This window comes from Muntiacus reevesi, chromosome 16 (assembly GCF_963930625.1).
Source record: "Muntiacus reevesi chromosome 16, mMunRee1.1, whole genome shotgun sequence".
Lineage (NCBI taxonomy): Eukaryota > Metazoa > Chordata > Mammalia > Artiodactyla > Cervidae > Muntiacus > Muntiacus reevesi.
Genome location: NC_089264.1, coordinates 23,802,862 through 23,830,150, shown reverse-complemented (window position 1 = coordinate 23,830,150; position 27,289 = coordinate 23,802,862). Strand labels below are relative to the sequence as shown.

The 27,289-nt window shown below is 38.6% G+C and overlaps 1 protein-coding gene across 1 annotated transcript; it reads left to right on the top strand.

Annotated features, from left to right (window-relative positions):
- Positions 1-19,875: 19,875 nt before the first annotated feature.
- LOC136148001 (secretory immunoglobulin A-binding protein EsiB-like) lies at positions 19,876-24,995 on the top strand. Its single transcript, XM_065907437.1, has 4 exons — positions 19,876-19,996; positions 20,158-20,203; positions 23,535-23,621; positions 24,869-24,995. Exons 1-4 carry the CDS (start codon positions 19,876-19,878, stop codon positions 24,993-24,995), a joined length of 381 nt encoding a protein of 126 aa, XP_065763509.1.
- The last annotated feature ends 2,294 nt before the right edge of the window (positions 24,996-27,289 follow it).

Sequence of the window (27,289 nt, the reverse complement as noted above, 5' to 3'; positions counted from 1 at the left end):
GCCAATAAGATTGACAGTCATCAGCAATTCTCACTTGCTTTTCTCCTCTGGGCAGAGATCTTCAAAAGATGACCACTTGAAAATCAATCTGATATACTATTTCTTCTCTTGGCCTGAAATATTGAGGGTTAAGGAAGAAAATAATTGGTCCCTTCTTTGCATAGCTTGATCAGAGTTTGGCTGAGAAAGGAAAAAGGAGGTTACAGGTAAAGAAATAGCTGCCAAAGCCAAAATTTATGCAAAGCCAGAGTTTATGCCTGAAGGTACCAATTTTTAATCCTTCCTTCATGATACTCTGATATTAAAATTATACAGTCTCTTTCCATCTGCTTACTTTTTCTCAAAAATGATTTAATACATTTACAATTCCATGAAAATAACAATTTATTGTTTTTCTATCTTCTGGAATTTCAACAACTAAGTTAGGGCTAGCCATAAAGATACACATGGCCTAAAAAGTGAATATAATTCATTTTCCTCAGGCTAATTGCACTAGTTTGTTAGAGCTGCTAGAAGCAAGTACCACAAACTGGGTGGCTTAAACAACGGATCTGAACCTCTTGCAATCCAGGAGATTAGAAGTCTAAGTTCGCTAGAAGTCCAAGGTTAAGGCATCCGCGAGGTTGGTTCTTCCTGTGGGCTGAGAGGGAAGGCTCTGTTCCAGGCTTCTCTCCTTGGCTTGTAGATGACTGTCTTCTCTTGGTGTCTACATTTCATCTTCCCTCTGTTGGTGTCTCTGCATCCACATTTATCATTTTTATAAGGACAACAGTTGTTCTGGATTAGGCCCCATTCAAATGACCTCATTTAGCTCACTTATCTCTATAAAGATCATATCTCCAAATACAGTTGCCTTTGGAGTTCTACAGACGCGGACTGCAACGTTTGAATTTTGAGAGGGACACAATCAACATTAATCCCGTTGCTAATCTTAATAAAATTTTGTCTTTAAGAGAGGAGGAAAGCAGACTATAAAAGACTCTTTTGGCTGTATAGGCTTCTAATTTGAGAAGATAGTGCCAAGGGCCAGGAGTCTAAGATAATGGCATTTCCAAATGTGAGCAGGCCTGGGAAGGCCTCTCAGTATGCAATTTATGGGAGAGATATTTTAAAAGAATAATTTGCAGACATGATCTAGGCAATTACATATATGTAGAATTTGGTATGTATGTGTCCTGTGTATGCAGCAGTAGAAACATTTTGTGTGTGAGAGAGACTTAAAAACCACAACTTCTCTAATTTGCTCTAGGTGCTAAAACTTATTCTGGAAACAATTAGACAATATTACAATAGAACTTAATCCCACTATTTTTATTGAATTTTCCTTTGATTATAGGAAATTATAGATCAATACAAAATCTCAAAACTCACCAGTGTTTTCATATGGATCCATCCAATCGAATGAAACCAACTTATTGGAGCACCTAAATTTAAAAGACTGTATTTTACTGCATTTTAAAGTAAAATGCAGTAAAGAAATGTACTAAAGCCAGAAAATTTTGATGGAATCTTCTAATTCTTCTGTCTTATCTATCTCACAGGACACAAAAACAATAGTATAAACTACATAAAGCTCTACAAGTCCAAGGTTTTTTAACCAAATTATGAGTAAAGCCTCGCTTTTGCTTTTAGGTTACTGAGACATCTGGCAAATACTTTATGGGTCTCAAGCACCTCAGAAATAAAATGAAGATGATTGCTGAGATGTTGCAAAGAATTAATAATATAAACAATTAATGTAAAATTTTATTAAATAGCTTTATTAAAATTATTGCCTTAAGGTTTTAAAATAGATTGTAGTTTAAGACAGTTGACTCACCTGAGTCTCCTTCGCATGTAGTCTAAGTTTTTCAGGTTCCTACCATATTCCATCTTGGACTTTGGCAAATTGCATGTATATTTCACATCTTTGGCAAGTTATACCTATTTTATGCCATAGTCGGCACTAATTCATGGGAAGGATGTGTTCTATTCATTTTCATTTTCTTTGAGGGCTTCCTGTTTTACATGTTGCTGAAGAAAGGCGTCACTGTAAACATTATCTTGGAAACACTTGAATGTGAATGAGCAAAGTGACCACATGATGGCAGTATGTTAAAGGAATAAAGAGTTCTTCACTTCAAGCCACAGTTTTGACTTAAAAACATCTATATGATCAAAGAGAAAAGCCTCAAATCTACCTACTTAGTGAACCCTTTATCCTAGTTGATTTTTACAGATGCAGGGACTGAGGGTAAATGACGGTTTCCAGATTTCAAAAACAGCAAGGATTAAGAGAGCTCTGAGTTCCGAGATTTTAAACTAAAACCAGACAATCAGCCTGTGACTCATCCTTCAAACTGAACGATTTGGGTAACAAGTAAGGGAATTATTTGGCTAATTGTACAAAGAAGAATAATTTATGGATTGTACCTAATTTTACTGTCTAGTAGTTATACAAGACATTTGGGGTTGCTCTGTTGATTAAATTGAAAAACCTCTCAGTTATATACATGCATGCGTTACTTTTGAATGAATAGCCAAAACATTGCAACGATGAATTTGAGCAACAATTTTGCCTTGTAATCTGTGACTAAGGATTTTTATTTCATTAGCAAACAAATTAGTCAGCACTTGAAAACCTCCAACTGCTTGATAATTGCCTAGGAATGAGAGAGAGCCAGAGGCAGATTCTTGTGCTGGAAAAGTCCAGATGTGATTAACAATGTCATCAGACAAGTCTTGCAAACTCTTGGTTTTTTTTTTTTCTTTTTCATTGGCTTTGTTTTCAGTCAGGATTTCTTTTGTGATGGTGAACATCACTCCAGGTTGCATTTAGTTGGAGGTTCAGCTAGTTCAAAAAGAAAGGTGTCTTTCCCATAGTTTCAGCAAAATCTCTGGGGCTGGTTCCCATGGCTGGTCTTGGATACTTATAAATTCTTGAACCAATCACAGTGGCAGGGAGAAATGGGATGCTCTGACTTGCTAGTCCAGTCATAGGCACTCAAGCGGACCCAGAGTGGAGCCACTTTCCTCTGCACTAACAACATGATCTGAAAATGCAAGAACAGAGGTTTCCCAAAGGAAAATCAGGATTCTGTTACCAAAATAAACAGGAAGGGATATTAGGCAGATTTTTGTTTATTAGTCGCTCAGTCATGTCCAACTCTTTGCGACTCCAAGGACTGTAGCCCACCAGGCTCCACTGTCCATGGGATTTTCCAGGCAAGAACATTGGAGTGGCTTGCCATTTTCTTCTCCAGAAGATCTCCTAATCCAGTCTCCTGCAAGTCTCCTGCTTTACAGGCGGATTCTTTACCGCTGAGCCACCGGGGAAGATAAACAATAGCTGTTCACTGAAAGAAGTTTAAAAGATTCAGTCCCTGCTCTCAAGAACCGTACACACTTGAAAAGAATCATGAACTGAAGAAGTAGGATCATCAACATTATGTTTAAAGTCGCTTTAGAGGTTTGGAAATACTTATTTCTCCTAATCCTTAAAAGAAGTGTTTCAGGTCAGTCCTGTTTTGTGATTAAGGACAAAGAGAAACATAAACATTAAATTATTTAACTGCTGCTTAGATGTCCAACATAGAAGAACTTACATCAAAATTGAAACATATTTATATTTTCCTAGATGACAGTAGCTCTCCCTGTGTATAACACTAGGGCATGCTTGTGTGTGTGTGTGCTTACTCACTCAGTCGTGTCCGATTCTTTGCGATGCTATGGACTGTAGCCCGCCAGTCTCCTCTGTCCACGCAGATTCTCCAGGTAAGAATCCTGGAGTGGGTTGCCATGCCCTCCTCCAGCGGATCTTCTAGACCCATTGTGGGTAGTTATTTGTGAGTAGAAAACACGTTCATATTATAGGATCTGTTTGCATGTGCCTCGTTGTGACCCCATGGACTGTAGCCCACCAGGCTCTTCTGTCAATGGAATCTTTCAGACAAGAATACTGGAGCAGGTTGCCAGGAACCCAGGGACTGAACATACGTTTCCTACATTGGCAGTCAGATTCTTTGTCACTGTGCCACCTGGGAAGCTCCCATACATTATATGATCTAATATGCAACAATAGTTTACGGCCATACCACCCTGAACGCGCCCGATCTCGTCTAATATGCAATAATAGAGCTGTGTTTGACATAAGAAATACCACCTAGCACAATGTTTTCTCAAATTGTGGTCTGCCTATAGAGTAATTTCCTTGAGTGTTTGTTATAAACACAAATTCAAGGGCTTCATCCTTCAGACTTCCTGAATCAGAACCTCTAGAGATGAGGTCCTAGAAATTAATGTGAGCAGAGGCTCACATGAGTTTCATGCACCATGATGCTTAGGAATTTCTGACTTAACACATTTAATTGCACACAGCTTTAGTGATCTAATAGTTATAGAAATGAAATCAGAGCTCTGCAGGATTCCACACAGTCTTTCCTTTAGGTTATTCCTTTTAGTCTGGTCATATTTCCCTTTTTATTCTCTTCTCTCTAAATTAAAATACTCATAAATTATAAAGACTAAGAATTATGCCATCATGTCATCTAATTTGTGATATTCCAAATTAATCAGTGAATGAGTATCAGTTCTTGTAGCAAATACCATAAAATAAAAACTTAGAATTGGAAAGGAAATTAGCTCAGTGGCTCTTAGGCTCACATAAGGATACTCATTTCCAGGAAACTAAAGTAACTTGCTTAGCTAGGCAGTTGGTATGGATGGTCCTTTTGAAACTACTCATTTTTAAATGACTATCTCATTTGGGGAAATCATCATAAAATTCAGTTAGCATTTAGAATTAAAACCCAGCTTTAGTTACATTTAATTGTGTGCGCACTAGAGCATAGAATTCAATTTCAAAATCCCGAACCATATTTTATTACTTGTCTTTATGAATAGTTAATGGACATTTGCTATTCCTATGCATGTGTTCTTCATTATTTGCCCATGGCGGTAGGAGTAAGTGCTTGGATTCCCATTTGATAAATGAGGAAGGTGAGGCATTTTTAGGTTAGAAGTAGGAACTAGGAAACAGGAGGTCGAGGATTTCCTGGTAAGGCCAGCAGGCCCTGTTTTCTAAGATGAGCTAGTCAAGCTGAGTTGGAGATGAAAGACAGTGACTGGTGTGTGTTAATTTTCTTGACAGGGATTTTCCATAGTGCAGTGTAGCTTAGGTTTAGATTTGTGATGTTGGCCTGGCCACTGTGGTGGCCTCACTTTTGTGAGTCCAGATGTGCAGGTTAACTTTATCAATATAATATAACCATGTATTACTTTTGCTTCATGATTTTTAGCTTACCTTACTTAGCTTTTCATTTTCCTTGGAGCTCCTGCCATTTATTTTCTTCTGCTTCCTCTTTTCATCCTGTACTTTCTTTTAGAGCAAAATCACTTCCTTTTTATTACACTACTCTAATTTTAACAGTTACTAAAAATGAAGAAGATTCAAATTAGTCCCTTTTTATATTGTATTACTTTGGCAAAAACAGCCTTTTCCCTGTTTTATTTTTCTTCAGATTGAGGCAGTTTGACTAACTTGGTTTGTTCAAACTGAGGGACAAGAGGAAATAAATCTGGGTGTTCAGCATTAAAAAAGCTAATGACAAAGACATTTTTAGGGACAAGGGTTTTTTTGTCTTTCCTAGGTTATTCTTCATGTCTTTTTGATATCTCTGTTCTCTGGTTCTTATCTTTAAAAGACAGCTGCTTTACCCCAGGCATAAATCAGAAGAGAAAAGCCAGTTACCCAGCAAAACTGGGCCTGGGGGGAGGATGAAAGGGAATAAGCCTCCAGAGAAGGAGAAAGGAAGAATAAAGGACCCCTGGAGAGTCCATTGGGCCAAACACAACAAACACAAGCCGGTGAGCACAGACGGAGCAGAGGCACTGACTGGGGAAGAAAAAGATGACGCCTTTGATGCCTCAAAACCAGAAAAGAAGATCCCAGAAGAGTGACACATATGCCTTGGGAACAACTCTGCCCTGGAAGTACAAGGCGCACGCCCGTGATTCATGGAATACATGGGAGGTAAGGGCTCAATTCCCGGGCACGAGACCAACAGGAAAAGAGGCAGAAATGTGCTAATTGTAAACCACGGTTACATAACGTAGGAGCCACACTGTATTTTTCCACAATGCTGCAGTTAAGAATTAATAGAGGAAATGTTTGTTTTCTTGGAGAATATATTGAAGACAGATTTATTCAAGATTATATGCATCAAAAGTTTTTCAAAATTTATGTGTACACACTAATTTGGACTTCGTGACTTAACCAGTTAGTTTATTTAAAAACCTGTAAACAAAGAACTCATAAAACACTCATTAAAATTTAGCTGATTATTTGATACCAGATAGCTAGCCTTGCGTTTTCCCATTTTTTTAGTCAGCTGATAGAAATCATATAAACACAGTGTAATTTATACAAACTTAGCTGAAAAGTTGGAGGACTAATATCAATTTCAGTTAATGTTTTTATGTTTTGAAAGTTTGTTGGGTATCAAACAGAGCTTTTAAAAAGTTGAAACTCTGTGTGAGGAAAATAAAAATCTACTATGAGACTTGCTTGCTATTACTGTTGTCAGTTCATTCATATTTTAACATCCTCTTACTCTAAGGTATTAGAAACCGGATTACTTTCATGCAGGTAAATGCTGGTGCACTGGGAAGACCCGGAGGGAGCGGGTAGAGAGCGAGGTGGGAGGGGGGATCGGGATGGGGAATACATGTAAATCCATGGCTGATTCATGTCAATGTATGACAAAACCCACAACAATATTGTAAAGTAATTACCCTCCAACTAATAAAAATAAAGGAAAAAAAAAGAAAATCAAGAAAAAAAGCTATGGAATATATTAAGGTAGAACTTAGTTTTACAGAATATTCTTGAACAGAAACTATTGTAACTGCTATGCTACCAGGCAATACTGAGTCTGAATAACAGCAATTATATGAATATTTTAAGACTATAGATACTTCCTTATGTATAGGTTTTTAAAAAAAAATTAGCTTAAAAAAACTTTTGCACCATATGGATACAGTGCAAAATTCAAGAACTATAGTAAGAGGAACAACTAATCCCCTATCACAAACTCCTACTTCATCACTCCTAACCTTTACCCACCAAATTCTCCCCCCGGAGGCAACTACAGTTAAGATATCTTGTGTATTGTCCAGAGATGTTACGTGGAAGATTTCAAACGCCCTCTTTGACCGCTTGGTTGAAACTTAAGAACTTCAATTTTCCATTGACTTTAAACCGCAAAGTGGAATTCTAGTCTTTGGTTTTGACATGGAAATGACTTCCATATCAGTCCAGACAACTGAGAGTTTGCTGATTATGCCAGGCATGGTCCCCATTCTGCCTTAGGGAGAGTTCTTTTCTCTCTCAATAAGATAAACAGACAACTCCTAAGAAGCTGTCCTCCCTTAATGGGCCCTATTTCATTAGTTCATTGCCAAGAAATTACAGCTAATCCAAACGAAAATGTAAAATGAATGTGATTTACTTGTATAGTTTGAATGATATGGGTGACCTGGACTGTGAAAAGAGACAGATTACTCTTTGTTTTTTATTGTTATAACCAAGCGTTCTTATCTGTTTTGGATGAATTATAACCGGCCACCTGAAAATACGCTGATTAAAAAAAAAAAAGAAAACAAAACAGGAAGAAGCTATGCATCATCCTCCTTGCAGAGTGCTGATAAATTTATACAACTATCTTGTCTGTATAAAATACCTATTATTAATAATTCAGCAATAGATCTTTCTCTTTAAAAAATTGATGATGTTACCAAAATAGCTATAATTTGCAACCATTTAAAACTTACTAAGATGGTATGGCAGAAAGTCCTTATCAAAATATCCATGTTTCCTATAATGCCAAAGTTTTGTTTTGATATTTATAGCAGATAAATGCCAGCACTGTGTTAGTTCTCATTGCAATAAATGTGAGATTAAATTGAAATGACAAACAAGCTATGATGACAGTTAATGATGGAAACACTCTCTTGTATTCCCTGTTGCCATCTAAATTGGTCCACATAGCAGTCTGACAGGTGGGTTGCTGGGTGCAAATTGTTGTTTTTGTTTAGTCACTGAGTCCTGTCCGATGCTTTTATGACCCCATGGACTTTAGCCTGCCAGACTCCTGTGGAATTCTCGAGGCAAGAATACTGGAGGGGGTTGCCATTTCCTTCTCCAGGGGATCTTCCCTACCCAGGGATCAAACCTGTGTCTCTTGCATTAGCAGGCGGATTCTTGACTACTGAGCCACCTGGGAAGAAAGACTGCGGGGTGCAAATAGGACCTTTCAAATTTGGCAGAACGGTTACACGGTGATGGTATTCAAGATGAGAATCTCATACCTCAGAAACTATCCTAATGGTATTACCAGTTATGAATCATTATGCCCTCAGTACGTGCCAGCAGGAAGTCACAAGAGTCTAAACCTGTTCAATCCTTATTCTCCTAGGTCAACCATCATTAAAATGTTCATTTGTCATTATTTATAAATTAAATTTGAGCCTCTGAGGATAAAAGTCTTTTTTCTACCTTCTAAATTAAAATTTTATTTTAATGCTATAAACAGATGTAATTTTTAAAAAAAAATCAAGTATTTCACAAGGTTTATCATTTCAAAACAGCAGTCTTCTCCACCTTCCTTCTCCTGATTATTTTTCCTCAAAAACTACTTTCAACTTTTAGATTTTTTTCCTGGTATTTATAAATAACATTCATGTAGTACTATTCTGTTCAATTTATTACTATTGATAAATTCTTATTTCTAACCTTGGCACTCCTGTCCTTCAAACACGGTTACCCTTTCTTTGTTCTAGTATAGCTACAGCTTCCTCTTTGCTAAACCAATATTCAATGTTTATTATTATGCCCATTTAAATATCATTTACAGCTGACCCATGTAGTATACATAGGGGAGGAAAAATATTTTCCTTGACTCTTTTGATTGAGTCTGAAAATTAAACTGATAAAGACAGATTAATAGGAGGAGGAAAGCATACACATTTATTTAACACATTTTTGCATAGGATCTTCCCTGTAGCTCAGATGGCAAAGAATCTACCTGCAATGCAGGAGACCTGGGTGTGATCCCTGGGTCAGGAAGATCCTCTGGAGAAGGGAATGGCAATCCACTCCAGTATTCTTGCCTGGAGAATCCCATGGACAGAGGAGCCTGGCGGGCTACAGTTCTTGAGGTTGCAAAGAGTTGGACACGACTGAGTGACTAACACTGCTACATGACATGGGGAACTTCGTAAAGAAATGAAGATCTGAAGAAGTGGTTAAATCTGAATGTTTTTGCTAGGTCTGATGAAGAATGGACAGTTGTGGAGAAATGTGATAGGACAAAGGATGTGAAGTCAGTGAAGTGATAAGGAAAACTTAGCAAGACCTGTTCATCTGGATTCTGGGTCCTAGAGACAAGGATGTTCCTTTCCTATAGGTATAGGGAGGGTACCTCTCAAGCAAGGATCTTGTGACCTGCTTCAGGCGAGAGGGGCAGGAGAAGGTCAAAGAGGCCCTCTTGCTTATTCAGTTTTCTCAGACTTTCAACTTAAAATATTAAATATGCCAAGGTGCCATATTTGGGGTCTCCTATTCTGAGTTCCATCAACACAATGATTGCAATTACTTTCTTCAATAATTTTGTTGTCTCAGTTCAGTTCAGTTCAGTCGCTCAGTCGTGTCTGACTCTTTGCAACCCCATGAATCGCAGCATGCCAGGCCTCCCTGTCCATCACCAACTCCTAGAGTTTACTCAAACTCATATCCATTGAGCCGGTGATGCCGTCCAGCCATCTCATCCTCTGTCGTCCCCTTCTCCTCCTGCCCCCAATCCCTCCCTAGATAGTTACACTTTCATCTTTTAATTTTTTTGGCTTAATTTTCCCTATGCTTATGTCTAATTCATCCTGTGTTGCTTTACAAAGCATTGCCTTCCTCTTAATATATTCTAACACTTTGGATAATCTCAGATTTCCCTTTTCTCTTGAAGACACACCTTGCCTCCTAATGCTCTAATCTGGAAATTTGTTCTCACCACCTGCTTCTCATGAGTCTTCCTGGAATGTCCATCACAGCATCCCAGAAATCCCCTTTGCCCTCTTCCTGTACTGGATCCCTCATCCTTGGATCCTGAGGTCCTGAAATTTACCTCTTCTTGGTTTACTGTCCTTTCCTGATGGAGTGCATCCTCTAGTAATTTCCTACAAGACTGCATGAGAGGTGGATGTGGAGACATTTCTGTATCTGAACAGGAAAATATCCTAAGTCTACCACTAACTTATGTGATAGTTGGATGGGGTGTCTAGAATTATAGATTTCAAGGGCTTTTTTCTTAAAATTTGAAGGGTTCTACAATGCTCCAGGTAGCAGCTTTGAGGCTGAGACATCTGGAGTATTCTGATTCATCCTTTTTGGTATGTGACTTCCCTTCCCTTTTCCCTCTTCTCTTCTCATCCCCCACCCTCAGGAGCTTTTAGAATCCCTTTTCTTTAAAAAATTTTTTTTAAATTTATTTATTTTAGTTGGAAGCTAATTACTTTACAGTATTGTAGTGGTTTTGCCATACATTGACATGAATCAGTCATGGGTGTACATGTGTCCCCATCCTGAACCCCCTTCCCACCTCCCTCCCTTTTCCTTAGCCAGTGCGCTGAAGTGTCTCAGTGATATTCATTCATGTGATTTGTTTCCTTCCCGTAGTGCTGGACATCACCTTCAGTTATGGTGTGACCTTTCAGTCCGGAAATTCTTGTCCTTCAATTCTGGGAAATTTTCTTAAATTGATTGATAATTTTCTCCTCTTCATTTTTTCTCATTTCTTTATGGAACTCTTATATTTGGAAATCAGATTTTCTGGGCAGATGCTCTAATTGTCTTATCTTTTTGTTTTGCTGTTCTCTTTCTCTCTCTCCCACCACCCCTACCTCTCTCATTGGTTTCCTGTCAATTTAATGAGGTTTCAGGAGGGAGTATACATGAATATATATTTATTGCATGATATTTAATCACAAGTCTGACAACTGTGAAAAAACTGAAGTTTTGCAGTAAACTAACTGTTCCTAAGAGCTAGTGGCTAAGCCCTGCTGCTGCCGCTGCTAAATCGCTTCAGTCGTGTCTGACTCTGTGCAGTCTCATAGGTGGCAGCCCACCAGGCTCTCTATCTCTGGGGTTCGCCAGGCAAGAATATTGGAGTGGGCTGCCATTTCCTTCTCCAGGCTAAGCCCTAGTGGCCAGTATTAAACTGGTGGTTGATGTGGCATTATCCTTTTTATTTTTCAAATATGAAATCACCTTACATGAAAACTTTTATGAGGATGCGTGACTAATTACCTATTAACTAGTCTAGAAATGCATCCACAAAGTTTAGAATAGGGAAATTATTCCCAAGTAGGAGAAAAAAAAATCCCTCAAATGAAATCTTTATCTTGTCTATAACGTTAAGCTGGTCCCAAACATCAGTGGCACTCTCTTGGCCATATAAACACCCAACACTCAAAACACACATTTTTACTACTAATCTGAAATACTACTACCAAAAAATAGTAGTAGTATACGACTACTAAATACTACTACTAATAAAAAAATACTACAGTTGCTTAATGTATATATAGGAGAAGAAAATGCCAGTTTTATCCTAGTTTTAGCTTATATATTTAGCCTTCTACACAGATAATTATGATTCAAGGGACATTCAAGAATGCATGCTCCTGTAACTGATTATTGTGGTTCTCTTTTATCTAACAGTGATTTTCGATATTCCTTATATGTTCCCCAAGCTTTCACTCCCCTAATGTTAACCAGGACTAGTTTTTTTCTGCAGCATGGACATACATGTGGATTGCAGGTGCTGCTACCAGCTTCCCCGCCAACATGAGGACCAGATCTGTCATTCAGGAAATAGGTGCAGAGATTATTCCTGGGCTAAACACTCACAGGAAGGGTGAATACGTAGGATGGCATAGGAGACATGTGGCAACAATGAGAGAAGAGTCACACACTTAATTGGAGAAGCCATAAGTTTTATTATCTTCTTTTTCCTCTCAGGTTTTATTTTCTTGTAATTTATTCGAGAGTCTCTTTTCCCTCCCAGTTTATCTTCTTGTTGTTTAGTTGCTAAGTCATGTCAGGCTCTTTGTGGCCTCATGGGCTGTAGCTTGCCAGGTTCCTCTGTCCATGGGATTTCCCAGGCAAGAATACTGGAGAGGGTAGACTTTCCCTGCTCCAGGGGATCTTCCCGCCCCAGGGATCGAACCTGCATCTCCTGCATTGGATTTTTACTAAGCCACTGGGAGCCCCCCTTTCCCCCCACTGCAGTTTACCTGTTGATCAGTTATTTACTGAAACTGAGGGCATGAAAGGGTAGTAGGCCATGAGGAAAGGGTTAACAGCAGGTTTGGGCTGATCTAGGCCTGCCTTGGAATGTGTCCTCATGGCACTGTTTCCTTGGCCACAGCCGAGTGGAGATAAAATGTGGAATGTTGTGTCGATCATGCTTTATTTACCCTTGGTCTGTGCAGCTGGGGTGCAGAGAGTGATGATGCAGGCCTTAGGCTGACCTGACTGGAATGGTTTAAAAGACAGGTGGAAAGTTGAGGGCAGCCTCACAGAGGCCCAGGGACCACACACACCTGCTCTGTGGCCGCCCTGCAAGCTGTGGCTGAGGGGTGGCTTCCAGGCCCCCGGATGAGTGCAGAGATTATACCACCTGTATTTCCTCTCCCATTTCCCTCCATAAAGCTGAGCAAACAGACTGTTAGATTGAAACCCATTTGTGGCTTGTGAGCCTGGCTATCAAGTTGGACTAGTAACAGCCACTGAGGTACTGTAAAAGCAAATTCAAAACTCTTATCTCAGGTTCTTTTCTTTTTCTTTTTTGTAATTAAAGCTATTTTCATTTTGTAAATTGCCAGTGTATTTTATGTTTTCCTATTTCTCAATAAATGAATTCAATGAATTCAGTTAGCTTCCTAACTGAAGCTAAGGACAAGCTAGAGATAACCAGTGAATGCTGTAAATTAAGTTCAATTTCTGCTTCACTTAGACTCATTCATTGAACTATTAAAGGAGCTACAGTGTATGAGGCAGGTAGCTGGGTATACAAAGGAAAACAAAAACAAGCAGAACAACCTTTCTTTTGTGGAGCCTGTAAAATGTGGGTTTATGAGTGAGTGCGGGTGGGAGTGGTATCCCTGATACTGTAACAGAGGTGAGTACCCATCGCTATGGAAGAAAAGGAGGATCCTCTGACCGTCCTGAAGAGTTCAGGTGAGATGGTGGTGGTTACAGTGAGTCTACAAAAGTGGGGAAGGAGAAGAGTGAACCTGTGAGAGGCCTTGGGAGTCTGATTACACAGAACTTGGAGCTGATTGAATGTAAGAGAAGTGGTTTTCCCAGGTGGCTCAGTGGTAAAGAATCTGCTCGCCAAGCAGGAGACATGAGTTCAATCCCTGGGTTGAAAGATCCAGAAGATCCCCTGGAGAAGAAAATGGCAACCCACTGCAGTATTCTTGCCTGGAGAATCCCATGGACAGAGGAGCCTGGCGGGCTACAGTTCATGGGGGTCGCAAAGAGTCAGACAGGACCTAGAGTCTGAGCATGCATGCCAGGGAAGTGAGGAAGGGGTGAGCTGTGAGGGAGAAGATAGGGAATTTAATTCTGGACAAGTACCACCCTCTTCTCTCCCCTGAAACTATGTACACTCTGCATCTTTGTAAAAGAGCTTATCATTCTGTTTTGCAACTTGCTTATATCTCTGCCCACAACTTTGAAATGCTTGAAATCAAGGCCCAGGTCATATGTTTATCTTTGTAACCATACAGCGAGCACTATGTCCTCAGATTTGTAGAACTGACTGTAGCTAAGGCTGAAATACTGATTTCAGTCTTTCATCACAAAAGATACACTTAAAACTCTTTTTTTTTCTTAATGAATTTTGTGTTTTAATAAATTTCTACTAAGAAAACTATAATATAAAAATAATCTCTGGCTTATGATCCTTGTTGATATAAACACACACCATAATCCTTAAAAAATTCCAACCAAAAGTAAAGCAACTTGATGCTGTGGTTAGTTTTAGCAGTGCTGCTGCAGTTAAATATTGTGTGTCTGTGTGCTCAGCCACTCAGTCCTGCTCCACAAAATACTGAAAGAGCTTGGAATTTCCTTTTTTCTTTTCATGCTGATTTTTAGGATTAATGCTTGGTGATGTAGCTAACTTTAGCTTGTTCTTGCTTAAAAATTCAGCACAATAGTTGAACTTTTAATGCTGGCTTAGTTGTTACTTCGGTGAGAAGAGAGGGTAAGAGATGAGAATGAGTGTGTTTTTATCTTTACAGTGCTTTAGTTCTTTAAAAAAAAATCTGCAGTGAATATGGCAAAATACAAACCTACCAAATATGGCTGGTGGGTACATGGGAATCAAGTTTATTTTCTGTATGTTTTACACTTTCATACTTTAAAAAGTGAAATGGCTGATTTCAAATGCCTTTTTAAAACAAATACCCTTTAAAAAGTCGTTAACACATTTACTCATGATAAAAAAAATACTGTGAAATTCTCTTCTAAATACCGATTGAAAACATCTGCCCTTAACTTTAGAAAGGAGAACTTTAAAAACATCAGAGTAAATACAGAATTTCAATTATTGACAACAAGGGAAGATAGATCATAAATGATATGAGAATTTTAAAAATTGATATTTTGATATTTAAAATTAACATTTCATTAAAGCCTATAAAACCTAAATTATCACCTTTATTCAGATGACTCAGACGTCTAGACATCTGTAAAATTCCCAACACCCATAACCAGCAGCCTGCTGTACCACCTTTCTTGAGCCCAATGAGATCCAAACAAAAGTCAGCCACCTCTGCCCCCTCTCCTACTCAGGGCATCCTAATCTGTCCTCTTAATTCAGTGATTGGAGTTGCTGCAAGTCAGAAGCCCAGGGCAATTATTTTGGTCATTAAGCCTTGCAATGTTAGCATTCACTTCATCCCAGGCTCCTTTACAGGAGTCTTTTTGAAATTGTGTCCACTTTATCAAGGTTGTAAGTAAACTATCATTAGTCCGTGAACTCACACACAAACTGAGACACAGCCAATGAGTGAAAGCATGTGAATGAATGAGGTTTCCCATGTAACGCTGTGGAAAGTCTTGTTAGCCTGGGTTTATCTCTACTCCCCCAAGTGACATCATCATCTGACACACAGACTAAATGAATCCCTGGGCTAAATACCAGTAGAGCTTAAATTTTTTAATATATTATGTTCACAGAAGTTCAAATATTTTCCTTGCTCCCCAGTGGAACATCTTGCACTTTGACAGCTGTGGCTTTATATTGTGATCAGAGTGATAGTTTTGAATCTCAAAATGATCATGTTCCTCCCTAACTCATGTCCCCCTCCCCCTCTCCCATATACATACACACCCCAGAGATTACCTATTGCTCTTAAAATAAGACCAAAATCCTAGCATAGCCTTTGATCAAAACTTTTCTTAGTTTTTCCACTGTCTCCTCCAGCTGCATCTTCCCCAAACTAACCCTTGCTCTTTGATACAAAGAAATGAAAAGTTGAACTTCCTTATTACACAGTTTCATTCTAGTACTTACCACAGTTGTAATTTTACTTGCATATTTTGTTATTAGTATTTATCTCCCATATCATAAGATATATGTGTTTTCATTCTTGTTTTTGTTTTGATCACTACCTAGTATCTAGCATAGTCCCTGGCTCATTTCTTTTTAATGAACAAATGGTCCAAAGAGAAAGAAGATAAAGCATTCTCTCAAAAGATTGATATTTATATAATATATTTGCCTATGAACCCAGATAAAAGAAGGATATGTGAAAAAAATTCAGGCATCAATCAATAAAGGGGAATATAAGTAAGTAATATTTATGAGCTTACAGGAAGAAAACGGAAGCTCCTTAAAATTGGAAAAGAATAAAAATGGGTTTTAGATTTGGGGGAAGGCATCGACTCACTGCTTTGAGCTGATGGCATAAAATTATAGATGACAGCAACAAATTTGACTTTTACTTTTTTATCAGTATTGCTATTTGGGTATGTAGATTATGGAAAATGGCCTAGATGTTCTTACTAAGCCTATATATATTTTTTGGTCCAAGTGAATTATATACTTAGAATAGAAGAAGCTTGCAGATGAAATTAATAAACGGTATTATGTGGATATGTACACATACGTGCAAGCTAAGTTGCTTCGGTCATGTCTGACTCTTTGTGACCCTATAGGATCTTAGCCCTCCAGGATCCTCTGTCCATGGGTTCTCCAGGTGAGAAAACTGGAATGGGTTGCCATGCCCTCCTCCAGGGGATCTTCCTGACCCAGAGACTGAACCCATGTCTCTTACGTCTCCTGCATTGGCAGGTGGGTTTTTTTTTTACCACTAGTGCCGCCTGGGAAGCCCCGAAAGCAAGCCCTATTGGCTTTCAAGACCAAATGCCCAGAGGGTAGAATCGGGTGAGCCAGGTGACAATTCACATACAGCGGGTTGAATTACATCACAGGAACCCTGATTTGGGGGAATCCTAATCTTTTATACCAGACAGTAAGCCTGACTAACCTTTGCTTTGGAGGGTGTGTTTATTTCCTAGGTAACAAAACTACCACAAACTGCTGAAAACCACAGAAACTTATTCTCTCACAGTTCAGGAGGCCAGAAGTCTGAGGTTAAGTTATTGGCAGGTGTGGTTATTTCTGGAGGCTCTGTTTCATACTTTTCTCCCAGCTTCTAGTGGCCCCAGAAATCCTTGGTGTGAGTGAAGCTCTCCACATACAACTCAAGTACAAATCCTTGAATGCAATATCTGTTTACCTGTGACCCATGATACTAAAGAGACCAGTCATCTGACTCCACACATCCAACATATAATGTTGGGCCCAGCATAGGAAAACTGCCATATACATTTCAGTTCAAAAACGGCGGGAAGTGGGAGTCACAAAGGAGTTCTCAGTCTAGAGCAGTTCTGGGGTCCCCCCAGACAAAGACTGAAAGTTCCTTGATTGGATTCCAAGGTCTAGAATGACTCCAGACCTTCTCCATGACTTTTGGCTCCATCCTCTGAGCCCTTGGCTTCACTCTCTGATTCATCCTTCCTTTCTTCATCACAGGAAGCATGTTTTGCAGGTGAGTTTTCTGAGCTTGCTTCCTGTAAGTAGAAAATCAGGGGTTCAATGACCTCTTTTTATTTTGCACCATCTCTGTCCCTATGAGTATCTTTGCTGGTATAATTCTCTCAAATCTTTCTGGACATTCTGTGATGCTCATTGGAGTTCACTCCATTACACAGAGCCACCATCACACTTACTTTTCAACTTTTCTTTGCCCATTGTTTTCATCTATCCTTTTGAAATTGTACCTCTTGCTTCACACTATTCCCTATTATCCTTCTGTTCTTTCTCTATAGCACTTATTAGCATCCAATATAAATTTTACTTTAAAATAAATTTATTGTCTGTTCACTCACTTTCTACCCCAACTATAATTTAAGCTACAATTGGTCAGTGAATTTTGCTTGTTTTGTTCACAGTGGTTAGAACAGTGTCTGACACATATAATATAAATACTGAATAAATGACATAATTTCAAAAAGTATTTGAAGAGTTTCAAAACAGACATTCATCTTCTGTGAAACCTTGTGACATACAGAAATATGTGAAAGAGCATTCGTTCAGGAAGCAGGATCAATAGAGATGACTTTGGATGCCCTAATAGGATTAAAAAATTAAAATCTCCTCCAATGCAAACACATATGCACAGAGACCAAAAAAAAAAAACCAAACACTTTCATCAGTAAGGAACACCACTATCATAAATGCAGTCACACAAAGACTGAAACATAGACTTTCCAATACATTATTGTGAATAACCAACAACTCCCTAAAGAGGAAAGAGATATGTCATCAAAGTTGAAGTTACATTATAGAAATTAGAGTAATATATAACTTATTGTGTAAGTATAAATATTTATAATTATAACTTATCATTTTGTTCATACTGGGCTATGCTAATTATTTTTTCTCTAGTATATTTCAATATGATCATTAAATATATTTAATGATCTTTGTTTTGTGCTTATTAAGATTCTAAATGAAAGTCTGTAAAATACCATCTCTTATCTCCAAGTTTTCAATTCCTGATTGATTTGTTTGGTTAAAAAACTTGAGTTTAAAAGTTTATTTTTAAGCTCTTGATCTTGGAATCAATAATAGATATTTAGCTTTCATGGCAGCTATAGAGAATTGAGTTTTTAAGTTTGAAGCTACATTTGTTTCTTCTCCTAGAAGAAAAATCATATCTGAGACGGAAGATGTCAATCACACTGTATTTTTTCTCAGAGTCTGAGGCCCTCCTCAGAATCCAGCTAGGTGAGGGTAAGAGAAGGGTATGGGGTCCTGAGCTGTCCTTGCTGGTGAAGCTCTTCATGGTCTTGCTGCATTTCAAGGCTGCCCCACAGGACTGAGTTCCCTCTTAGCCTCTGATGTCTGCATGAATCAACATCTCAGAAAGTGTTTGCCATATTTCTGAAAACAGTAATGGTCACATTGATTTGGTTGATGGATGATGTAAACTTGTTTGGGCATCAACCCATGGCTGAAGTACAAGCTTCTCATGGGAAAGAACCTCACTTCGTAGAGCTTCCTGAAGGGAACTTGCAGGCATGTTCACATTGCTAGAGAAGATTGATGTTGGGAGTTCCCTGGTAGCCTAGTGGATAGGATTTGGGCTTTTACTGCCATGGCCCAGGTTTGATCCCTGGTCAGAGAACTGAGATTCTGCAAGCAATGCAGCATGGTCAAAAATGACCCACACAAAAAAATTGATGTCAAGGCTCCTGCTAATCCACCAGCTCTTTTAGGAAGCATCTTCCACCGTCAGATGAGGCTACTGGTACGGGCTGAATTTTGTCCTCCACCAACTTCATATGTTAAAGTCCTAACCTCCCCCCCACCCCCCCCCCCCCACACACACACACTGCCCCTGTACCTAAGAATGTGACTGTATCTGGAGACAGGATCTTTACAGAGGTAATTATGTTAAAATAAGGTCATTAATATGGACTTTAATCAATATGACTGGTGTCCTCATAAAAGGAGGAAATTTAAGTCAAGGAGAAAAGCCTAGAAAAAGCCAATCCTGCTGACACCTTGATCTGGAACATCTGGTTATAGATTGTGAGAAAATCCATTTCTGTTGTGTAAGCCACGCAGTTTGTCGTATTTGGTTATGTCAGCCCTAGCAAGCTGTGAGTTTTCTCATCTTCTCTCATCTTCTGGAGACCCACTGGCTCACCTGGACCTCTTTAGAGAGGAAGCTGAAAGTGCCATCTGAAGGTCTTTTATTTCTGTTGTTGCAGCCAAAAGTGTCAGATAAGGAGACCAGGGCTGTGGGTTCTCCGGACTGGCAGAACAGGGCAGGAACCTCCCTCCCACCTTAGCCTAACCACCCTACTTCTGCCCAAACAGTAAACATGTTAATTCTCTTTTCTGCTTCCTCTTTTGTTTCTGCCTTCATTTTTTTTTTTTTCCTTTTATAAACAGTTAAGAGCCTATTGGTCAGTATCCAATACTAAGTAGTTACCCAAGCCAGTTATATTACATCGCCCCAAAAATTAAAAATATATCACCAGAATGATTAAAAATAAAAGACTAGTGATAATAAAAATTTCCCCTATAAACAGAGACCTATGTGGAACATCCTTCATCTGTAAATCATATGGATCTCATTCTGAAATGCCTTCCTTATAGAATATACTCATTTCTCCCACGTCTGAACCGTAAGTATATCCCCACCCTTCTCTTCTGTTCCTTTTTATTTTTGTAGCTCCTAGTCATATCAGGAAGCATGGTCTCTCTGCTTTACATCTGGCTGTATTCCCAGAGCTTCCATTTCCATGTGGCACATCTTTATGCTCACTTGGGGTACCCCAGTGCCCAGCATATTGTTGGCCAGAGATATCTGAAAGGTAACTCCTTTGCTCATCTTGTGCTCATTTTACTAGGGGAAAAGGAAGGGGAGGCGTTTGCTGGTTAGAATTTATTTATATATACCTCTAGGTTTATAGAAGATTTTAGTTAATAATTGACTGAGTCCCTTTTTTCTGTGATACCTTTTGGTTTCACCCAGGAGCTGGTGTGGTGAAGGATCAAGAGATGGCAATGCACTGGTTTAGGTAAGAAAAACAACCCCTACCAAAAGCAAAACTCTAGAGCTGTCATTTCAGGAAGTGCTGAGATATAAAACCTTATGACTTTGGTGCTTCTTCCCTAGAACAAAAATAAGGTACACTTTCTTAAAGTATTGGTAACTTCTTTTTCCACTCAGCGGTGAGATAGGAGTAGTGACAGAAGTGATGTGTCTGATGCATTTAAAAACAGTCTACACAATATAAGCAAACAACAGACTAGCTTTAAAAGAGCTAAACTGGAGAATATATACCATTCTAGATCAAGATCCAGAACATCAATAATTTTATTAACAGCACTGCATTAGCATTACCTTGTTTGCTAAAGTTTTGAACTCTTGACAATTAGAGACACATTCATTTGAATTTAAAAGTAGAAATACATTTATCTATTTTTTATTCTATTTTGAGCCTAAATTCCACTCAATATACTAGTTTTTCCATGGGTAGCTTTTATAATTCTGATTGTATAGCACTGGTGTGATGAGTCCTCACAGAAAAATATATATTATATTTACAGTTTGAGAAAGTAATAATAACTTTGGAAACAAAGACTTGAATGCTTTACCTGACACTCTAAAGGTTAGACAATGGGAATAAATAGACTCTGAGATGTTAGAAACTCCATTCTACATGAGACTGTGGTAGAAAACAAGGACAAGTTAGGACTAAGGTCAAAGTCACTTGATATAGAGAACTGGCTTAGGGTTCATGAAGTCTCAATGTATTCAAAAGTAGAAACCCCTGAAAGTGGAATTTTGCCATAGTATTCTTTAAAGTGATATTGTCCAATATGACAGTGACTAGCCACATAGGCCACTGAGCCCTTAAAGTGTGGTTGGTGTGAATGGAGATGTGTTGTACATGTAAGGTACACACAGGGTTTCCAAGATTTCATATGAAGAAAGGAATATAAAATATCTCACTAACAATTCTTTGTATTGATTATACATTGAATGATAATATGTTGGGTATATAGGATTAAATAAAGTATATTATTTAATTTTACTTATTCCTTTTAAAACTTTTGATGTGGCTATCAGGACATTTAAAATTACCATGGCATGCATTTTATTTCTATAGGGTAATGCTGATGATCAGAGTCTCCTATGATGCAGAGAAGTGTTCGGTTATCCGAGTGAGCAGGGAGCACAGCCATGGCTTTGCCATTGCTATCGTATTGATGAGATCATCCTTCTCAGATGCCTTTTGTCTTCTTGCTAGAATAGTGGGTGACAAGCCTGGCTACATATTAGAGTTCCCTGGGGAGCTTTTGAAACATACTAATGCCCAACTCCAGATTGACTGAGTTGTGCTAAAAAGCATCCTGGGTAGCTGTCATGTGTAGGGAGGTCAAACCACTGCTCTAGAAGTCCACACTGATTTATAAAGTAAAAACGAACCAGCAGAGGAAGCCATTTCAGTAACACATTTCAACAGGAAGTTTAAAGTGGATATTCTGATCAAATTCACCTGCTGACAGAAGTACCTTTGAGAATCAGGAGGGGAATGACATGGGTCTGGAATGGCTCAGCATGGTTGGTGTTTAACTCTGCTTGGCTGGAACCCTTGCTATTGAGACCTAGGCCACACACGAGCAGCACTGGTATCACCAGGTGGGTACTTGTTAGAAATGCAGCCTTCGAGGCCTTAGGCCAGCCCTACTGAACATTATAACAAGCTTCATTTGTTATAATGAATGAGGATTCATAATCTTCATTATAACAAGATTCTGGGGAGGCTAGTTTGTGGATTAAAATTTTAGATGTGTTGCCCTAAATAATATTTTGTAAACCAGATCTTCCTTACATGGGACATACAGTTAAAAGCCAATGTCAAAAACCTTTCCATTTTTCAGTGATGGAGTCCACTATCAGGAAAGGGATGGGAAAAACATTACAAAGGCAAGATTTCTCCCAGCGTATTTTAAAAATATCTTTTATGGTTCATGACTCATTAAATTTATTTATTAAATAAGTGCCTTGTTAAATTTTTCTTTTGGTCAATTGTGAAGCTTTCTTATCTAAATGTCTGGTGGCTCAGATGGTAAAGAATCCACTCACAATGCAGAAGACCTAGGTTCAATCTCTGAATTGGAAAGATCCCCTGGAGAAGGGAATGCCAACCCACTCCAGTATTCTTGCCTGGAGAATTCCATGGAGGGAGAAGCCTGGTGAGCTAGTTCATGGGGTCACAAAGAGTTGGACACGACTGAGTGACTAAGCACACACTGCATGTTGTAATTTTAATACTTTTTTTCCTGTGAAAAGTCTATTCATGCAGTTTGCTCACTTTCCCACTGGATGTTGTTATTTTCCTGCTTACTTTTCAAAATGTTTATACATTAGAGACAGAAAACTTTTGTACATTTCCTTGTATTTTGGACTTTTCCCCCAATCATAAATAAATGAAAAGAACTGCAAAGTAGCAAGGCAATAATTATATAAATTGTACTGTCCAATATGATGGCCATTAACCACATGTGGTCATTTAAATTTAAATAAACTAAAAAAATTCGGTTTCTCAGTTGCACTATCTACATTTCAAGTATTCAATACTCACACACAACTAATGGTTACTATAGTGGAAAGCACAGACGCCAAGCATTTTCATCTTTGTAGAAATTTCTGTTGGAAAGTGTTGGCATATTACATATTTCAGCAACTGGAAATAATGCTTAAGAATCAGGTTACATGCTACTGAATTCCTAATATTCCCAGATGGTTCTTTCCTATATTTTGATTTCCTATATATTTTGGAGAAAAGATTGTAATGATTTTAATGTTTGGAGAAGCTGATGAACGAGTTTGGAACAAGTAAGTGATTGAAATATTCTTATAACGTCAGTCTTTTTTTTAAAGTGCTTTGTTTCAAATAAGAGTTTTTTGTTTTTTTTTTTAATGAAAGAGGCTTATTAACATTTATCCCAATGTAAAAGACAGAAGTAATGATTTTTCAGAGTGTCCCTCAGTCATGCCCGACTCTGTGGCCCTATGGACTGTAGCCCTCCAGGCTCCTTTGTCTATGGGATTCTCCAGGCAATACTATTGGAGTGGGTTGCCATGTCTTCCTCCAGGCAATCTTCCTGACCCAGGGATCAAACCTGCCTCTCTTCTGTCACCTGCATTGGGAGGCAGGTTCTTTACCACTAGCGCACCTGGGAAGCCCCATATTTCCAGTAATACGTACATATTTGTATTAGCAGTGCCTTTGGTTATATTAAGAAAATCCATTTTCACAGCATTGTTTCCTTGTGTTTTATTGCATATTCCTCTCCAACCCGATTTCCACTCCCGTTTTCTTTTCCTCTCTTTTTCAGACGAGCCTCCCAGCAGGACCATCCTCAGGGTTCTTTTAACCTTGCAGTCGGAAAACTGAAAAACATGACTGGATCCATGGCAGTAGGGTAATGAAAATTAACAGTCTTTTCCCTTCCAGCTGAGATGTCATTCCTTCTAAACGTGCCCCCATACGTTACCTGCAAGTGACAGATGAAAGCGTTTTATATATAGTGCACTTCCCACTCTTGCCTTTTTATCTACTTACAGTGCTATGAGTTATGACAAAAGTCACAAAGTAAAAGAATCTAAGGTTCATATACGTTCATAGAGCCCATGGAATAAATCTGTAAGGTACCTGATGAGTCCAAAATGAAAGGCCGGGTTATTTCATGATCCTAAGGGTCTCCTGTAAATTTTTAAGGTTCCTAGGAGTCCCATCTTTACAGCTGTAGAGCATTTTCTCATAAACAGAATAGAACATAGAAGAGTATAAGGTAGAAAGCTCTTTTGGGACACAAATTCTGTTTGTGTTTATGGGATGAATCCCCATTTGATTACTCACAGTCCCAAGGGAAATGCTACTATTTTTCTCTGGAGAAGTTTTTCTTAAAGTTTTTGAGTAGTTCATAATCTGTGATATTTTCATGCAGAGATTCTGAGTCAGGAACGTCTTCATAGGCCTCCCCCAAATAAACTGTTCAATTTTCAGCTTGTTTTAAGAAATGCAACTGACATGTATTCCATTACCACGTTGTGTGTGTAATCCCCACCCCCCAACTGTAGACCTTAATCCAGGTCAGGCTGATGAGTAGACGAGGTTCAGAAAGAGGGAGTCTCAGTGAGAGCCTGAAGGATGGGGTGAGTCTAGGGACTTGGTGTAACACTCAGGGATAGCGGTTTCACGCAATACGTGGTGATGAAATCTTGAAATGACCAATGGGAGGCAGCCAAATCATACGGGGCAGTCTGCGTTCTCTTTCACAACTGCTGGTGGGCGGTTTTACAACTGATTGATGAGCAGGTTGAATGGAGGCCCTCTCCAGTTACCACTCTAAACCAAAATATAGAATTTGCTTGCAAGAAAGGGGTGTCTCAGACATTACCTAAGCGTCTTGGCTGGAAAAATTTTTCTAAATAGGGCAAAAGTATCCAGCTGGACTCTGATGTTGTAAGACTGTTTCTTTGGGTAGTTTTTGATTTTATTATGAAGACACTCATGATGAAACCCAGATGAAATGGCAAGTGTTTCACTCAGTACCTTAGAATGAGTCTAAACAGGGGTTAACCTGGCCCTTAGCCTAAACACTTGGACATGCAGGTTCTTTGAATTCACTGTTTCTTTGTGATTCTACTAAGTAACTCTCTCTCCTACGGACATAGAGATGCTCCTTCATGTTGCTGCAAGACAGGGGATCCAAGAGGCCCAGGAAATTCTGGAGAATATTATTTGGACTAAAAGCAAGCCCTTGCAAACTAAAAGAGTGGGGAGATTTTTATAAACATTAACATATGTCACGCATGCTTTTTCTGAAGCAGGGTCTGTGTGTCTCACTCATCAACTGTGGCCTTGCAGTGTTTTGTGGAACTGTCAGTGGAAGTGGCTTTTACTTACAGTTTTATATGCTGCTGCATCTTCAATTTGCTGATCCAAGTCCTTTAAAGCAGCAGTACCCAACCTTTTTGGCACCAGAAATTGGTTTCATGGAAGACAATTTTTTCCATAGACCAGGGGATGGGCGGGGGATGGTTTCGGGAAGATTCAAGCGCTTTACATTGATTGTGTGCTTTATTTCTTTCTTTATTTCATCAGCTCCACCTAGATCACCAGACTTTAGATCTCAAGGCTGGGTATTCCTGCTTTAAAGCAAGGTGTTGCCTATATGTTTTCCTGGGGTCAGAGTTTGACCTCGTCTGGATGGAGAGGTATTTTCTTTTGCTTGCATGACTGCTCACTCAGTTAAGTTTCAAGTCAGTGAGCATTGTACACAGTGGTGGGAGGGACGGAAGAAACCTGTCACACTAGAGACTTGGCTTCTTGGATGTGTGAGTTGGCACCCACACATCCACGGTGAAGGAGCTAAACTCTTCATTAGCCTAATCTATGACATGTGGTGTTCTGCTTAAAATAAACTTGTTTTCATCTCTACATTTCAATTTTCTGCTCGATTAGGCTTCTATGGTATTTTATTGTATTTGCTTTTTGTATTACAAAAAGGCCTTTATGGGGAAAAATAAGAAGGCTGTGAATATTGTCACTAGGAGGGAAAAGCCTAAAGTAGAAGAATTCACAGTTATTGAGCTCCTGACATGTGTATGGCTTTTCCTAACTTCTTTCAAGTATGTTAGTATTAACTTGGATAAAAGCCTTATGAGGTGGGTAGTGTTATCATTCGCATTTTATAGATGTAGAAACAGGTGTAGAGAATTAATATGTGCAGAGTCATAGTGTTACTGGTAAAATAGGTTTGAATTTCTTAACTAGTTTGACTAACATTTCTCCCTTACATTATTAACATCTAATTCTTAAGAAATTCAAAGATGCTCTAAGAGCAGGTACATGACTATATTACTAGCACACAATGAGAACTTACCTTAGCCAAAGACTCAGTCATGTTTTCTAACTGTATTATTTGAGCACAAGCCACATATTCATATTCTTTTAAAGTAGTATTTTTAATCTTCAATAGCTAGCTGCATTTATTGCATTTAGATTATAGCATGATTCTCTCCTGGGAATTTAAATTCAGAAACATGATGTAAGAATGACAAAAGTGTTAAAATAGAATTCAATAACATAATTAAGCTGTGTATAAGATACTTGTTTTGCTTTAAGTTCAAGTGTCAAGTTTACACTACGTGCACGTTCAAGATGACTGAATCTCAGGCAGTCTCTTTGTCCAAACTTGAACATATAAGCATTTAAAGGATGAAGATAAAAATGGTCAAAGATTTTCTTTTTTCCTGCTTTTCATTATCTTACAAGCACTTGAAAACTCTTCAATGTAGAAAATCCAAAATTCATAAACTAAGTTCTTCACTTGAACCTCTGTTAAGTATTTCTGTCATTCCTAGAAACACTTCAACTTTTCTTTACATTTTTCCAGAGGATGCAGTTTTCACTTCAATCTATGTTGTTTCAGGTATATTAATAACTCTGAAAATTTTATCCTGAGCCATGAATTTCATTTGCATAATACTAGGACAATAATTTCAACCATCTTGTAAATGTGCATTTTTTTTTTTTTACCTTCACAATGATACCCACTTTCTGCATGTTCAGTTAATAAATCACATCCAACTCTTTGCTACTCCATGGACTGTGGCCCTCCAGGCTCCTATGTCCATGGGATTTTTCAGGCAAAAATACTGGGATGGGTTGCCATTTCCTTTTCCATGGGATCTTCCTAACCCAGGGATCCAAGTCTCATCTCCTGTGTCTCCTGCACTGTAGGCAGATTCTTACCACTGAGCCACCTGGGAAGCCCTGATACCCACTTCAGTGTATTTCATTTTAAAGTCGTATTTCAAAGACATATAAGTATTTCTTATCGTGACAACCAAAACCGGCCATTGGGAGGATATACCGTAGAAATAACCACTAACTGGTGTTAAATTTATTTTTTACGAACTTTTTTCAGGTGACTTCTATAAGCATCTCCAGCTAATACTGATTTTGTTTGCATTAGGGTGAAGATAATGTCTTTTAATAGTTCATTGTTGGTGAAATAAAGTAATAAACTAATTGAAAAGGCATAACTACAATTAGAAAGACTATGCATGTACTCCCTTTAAA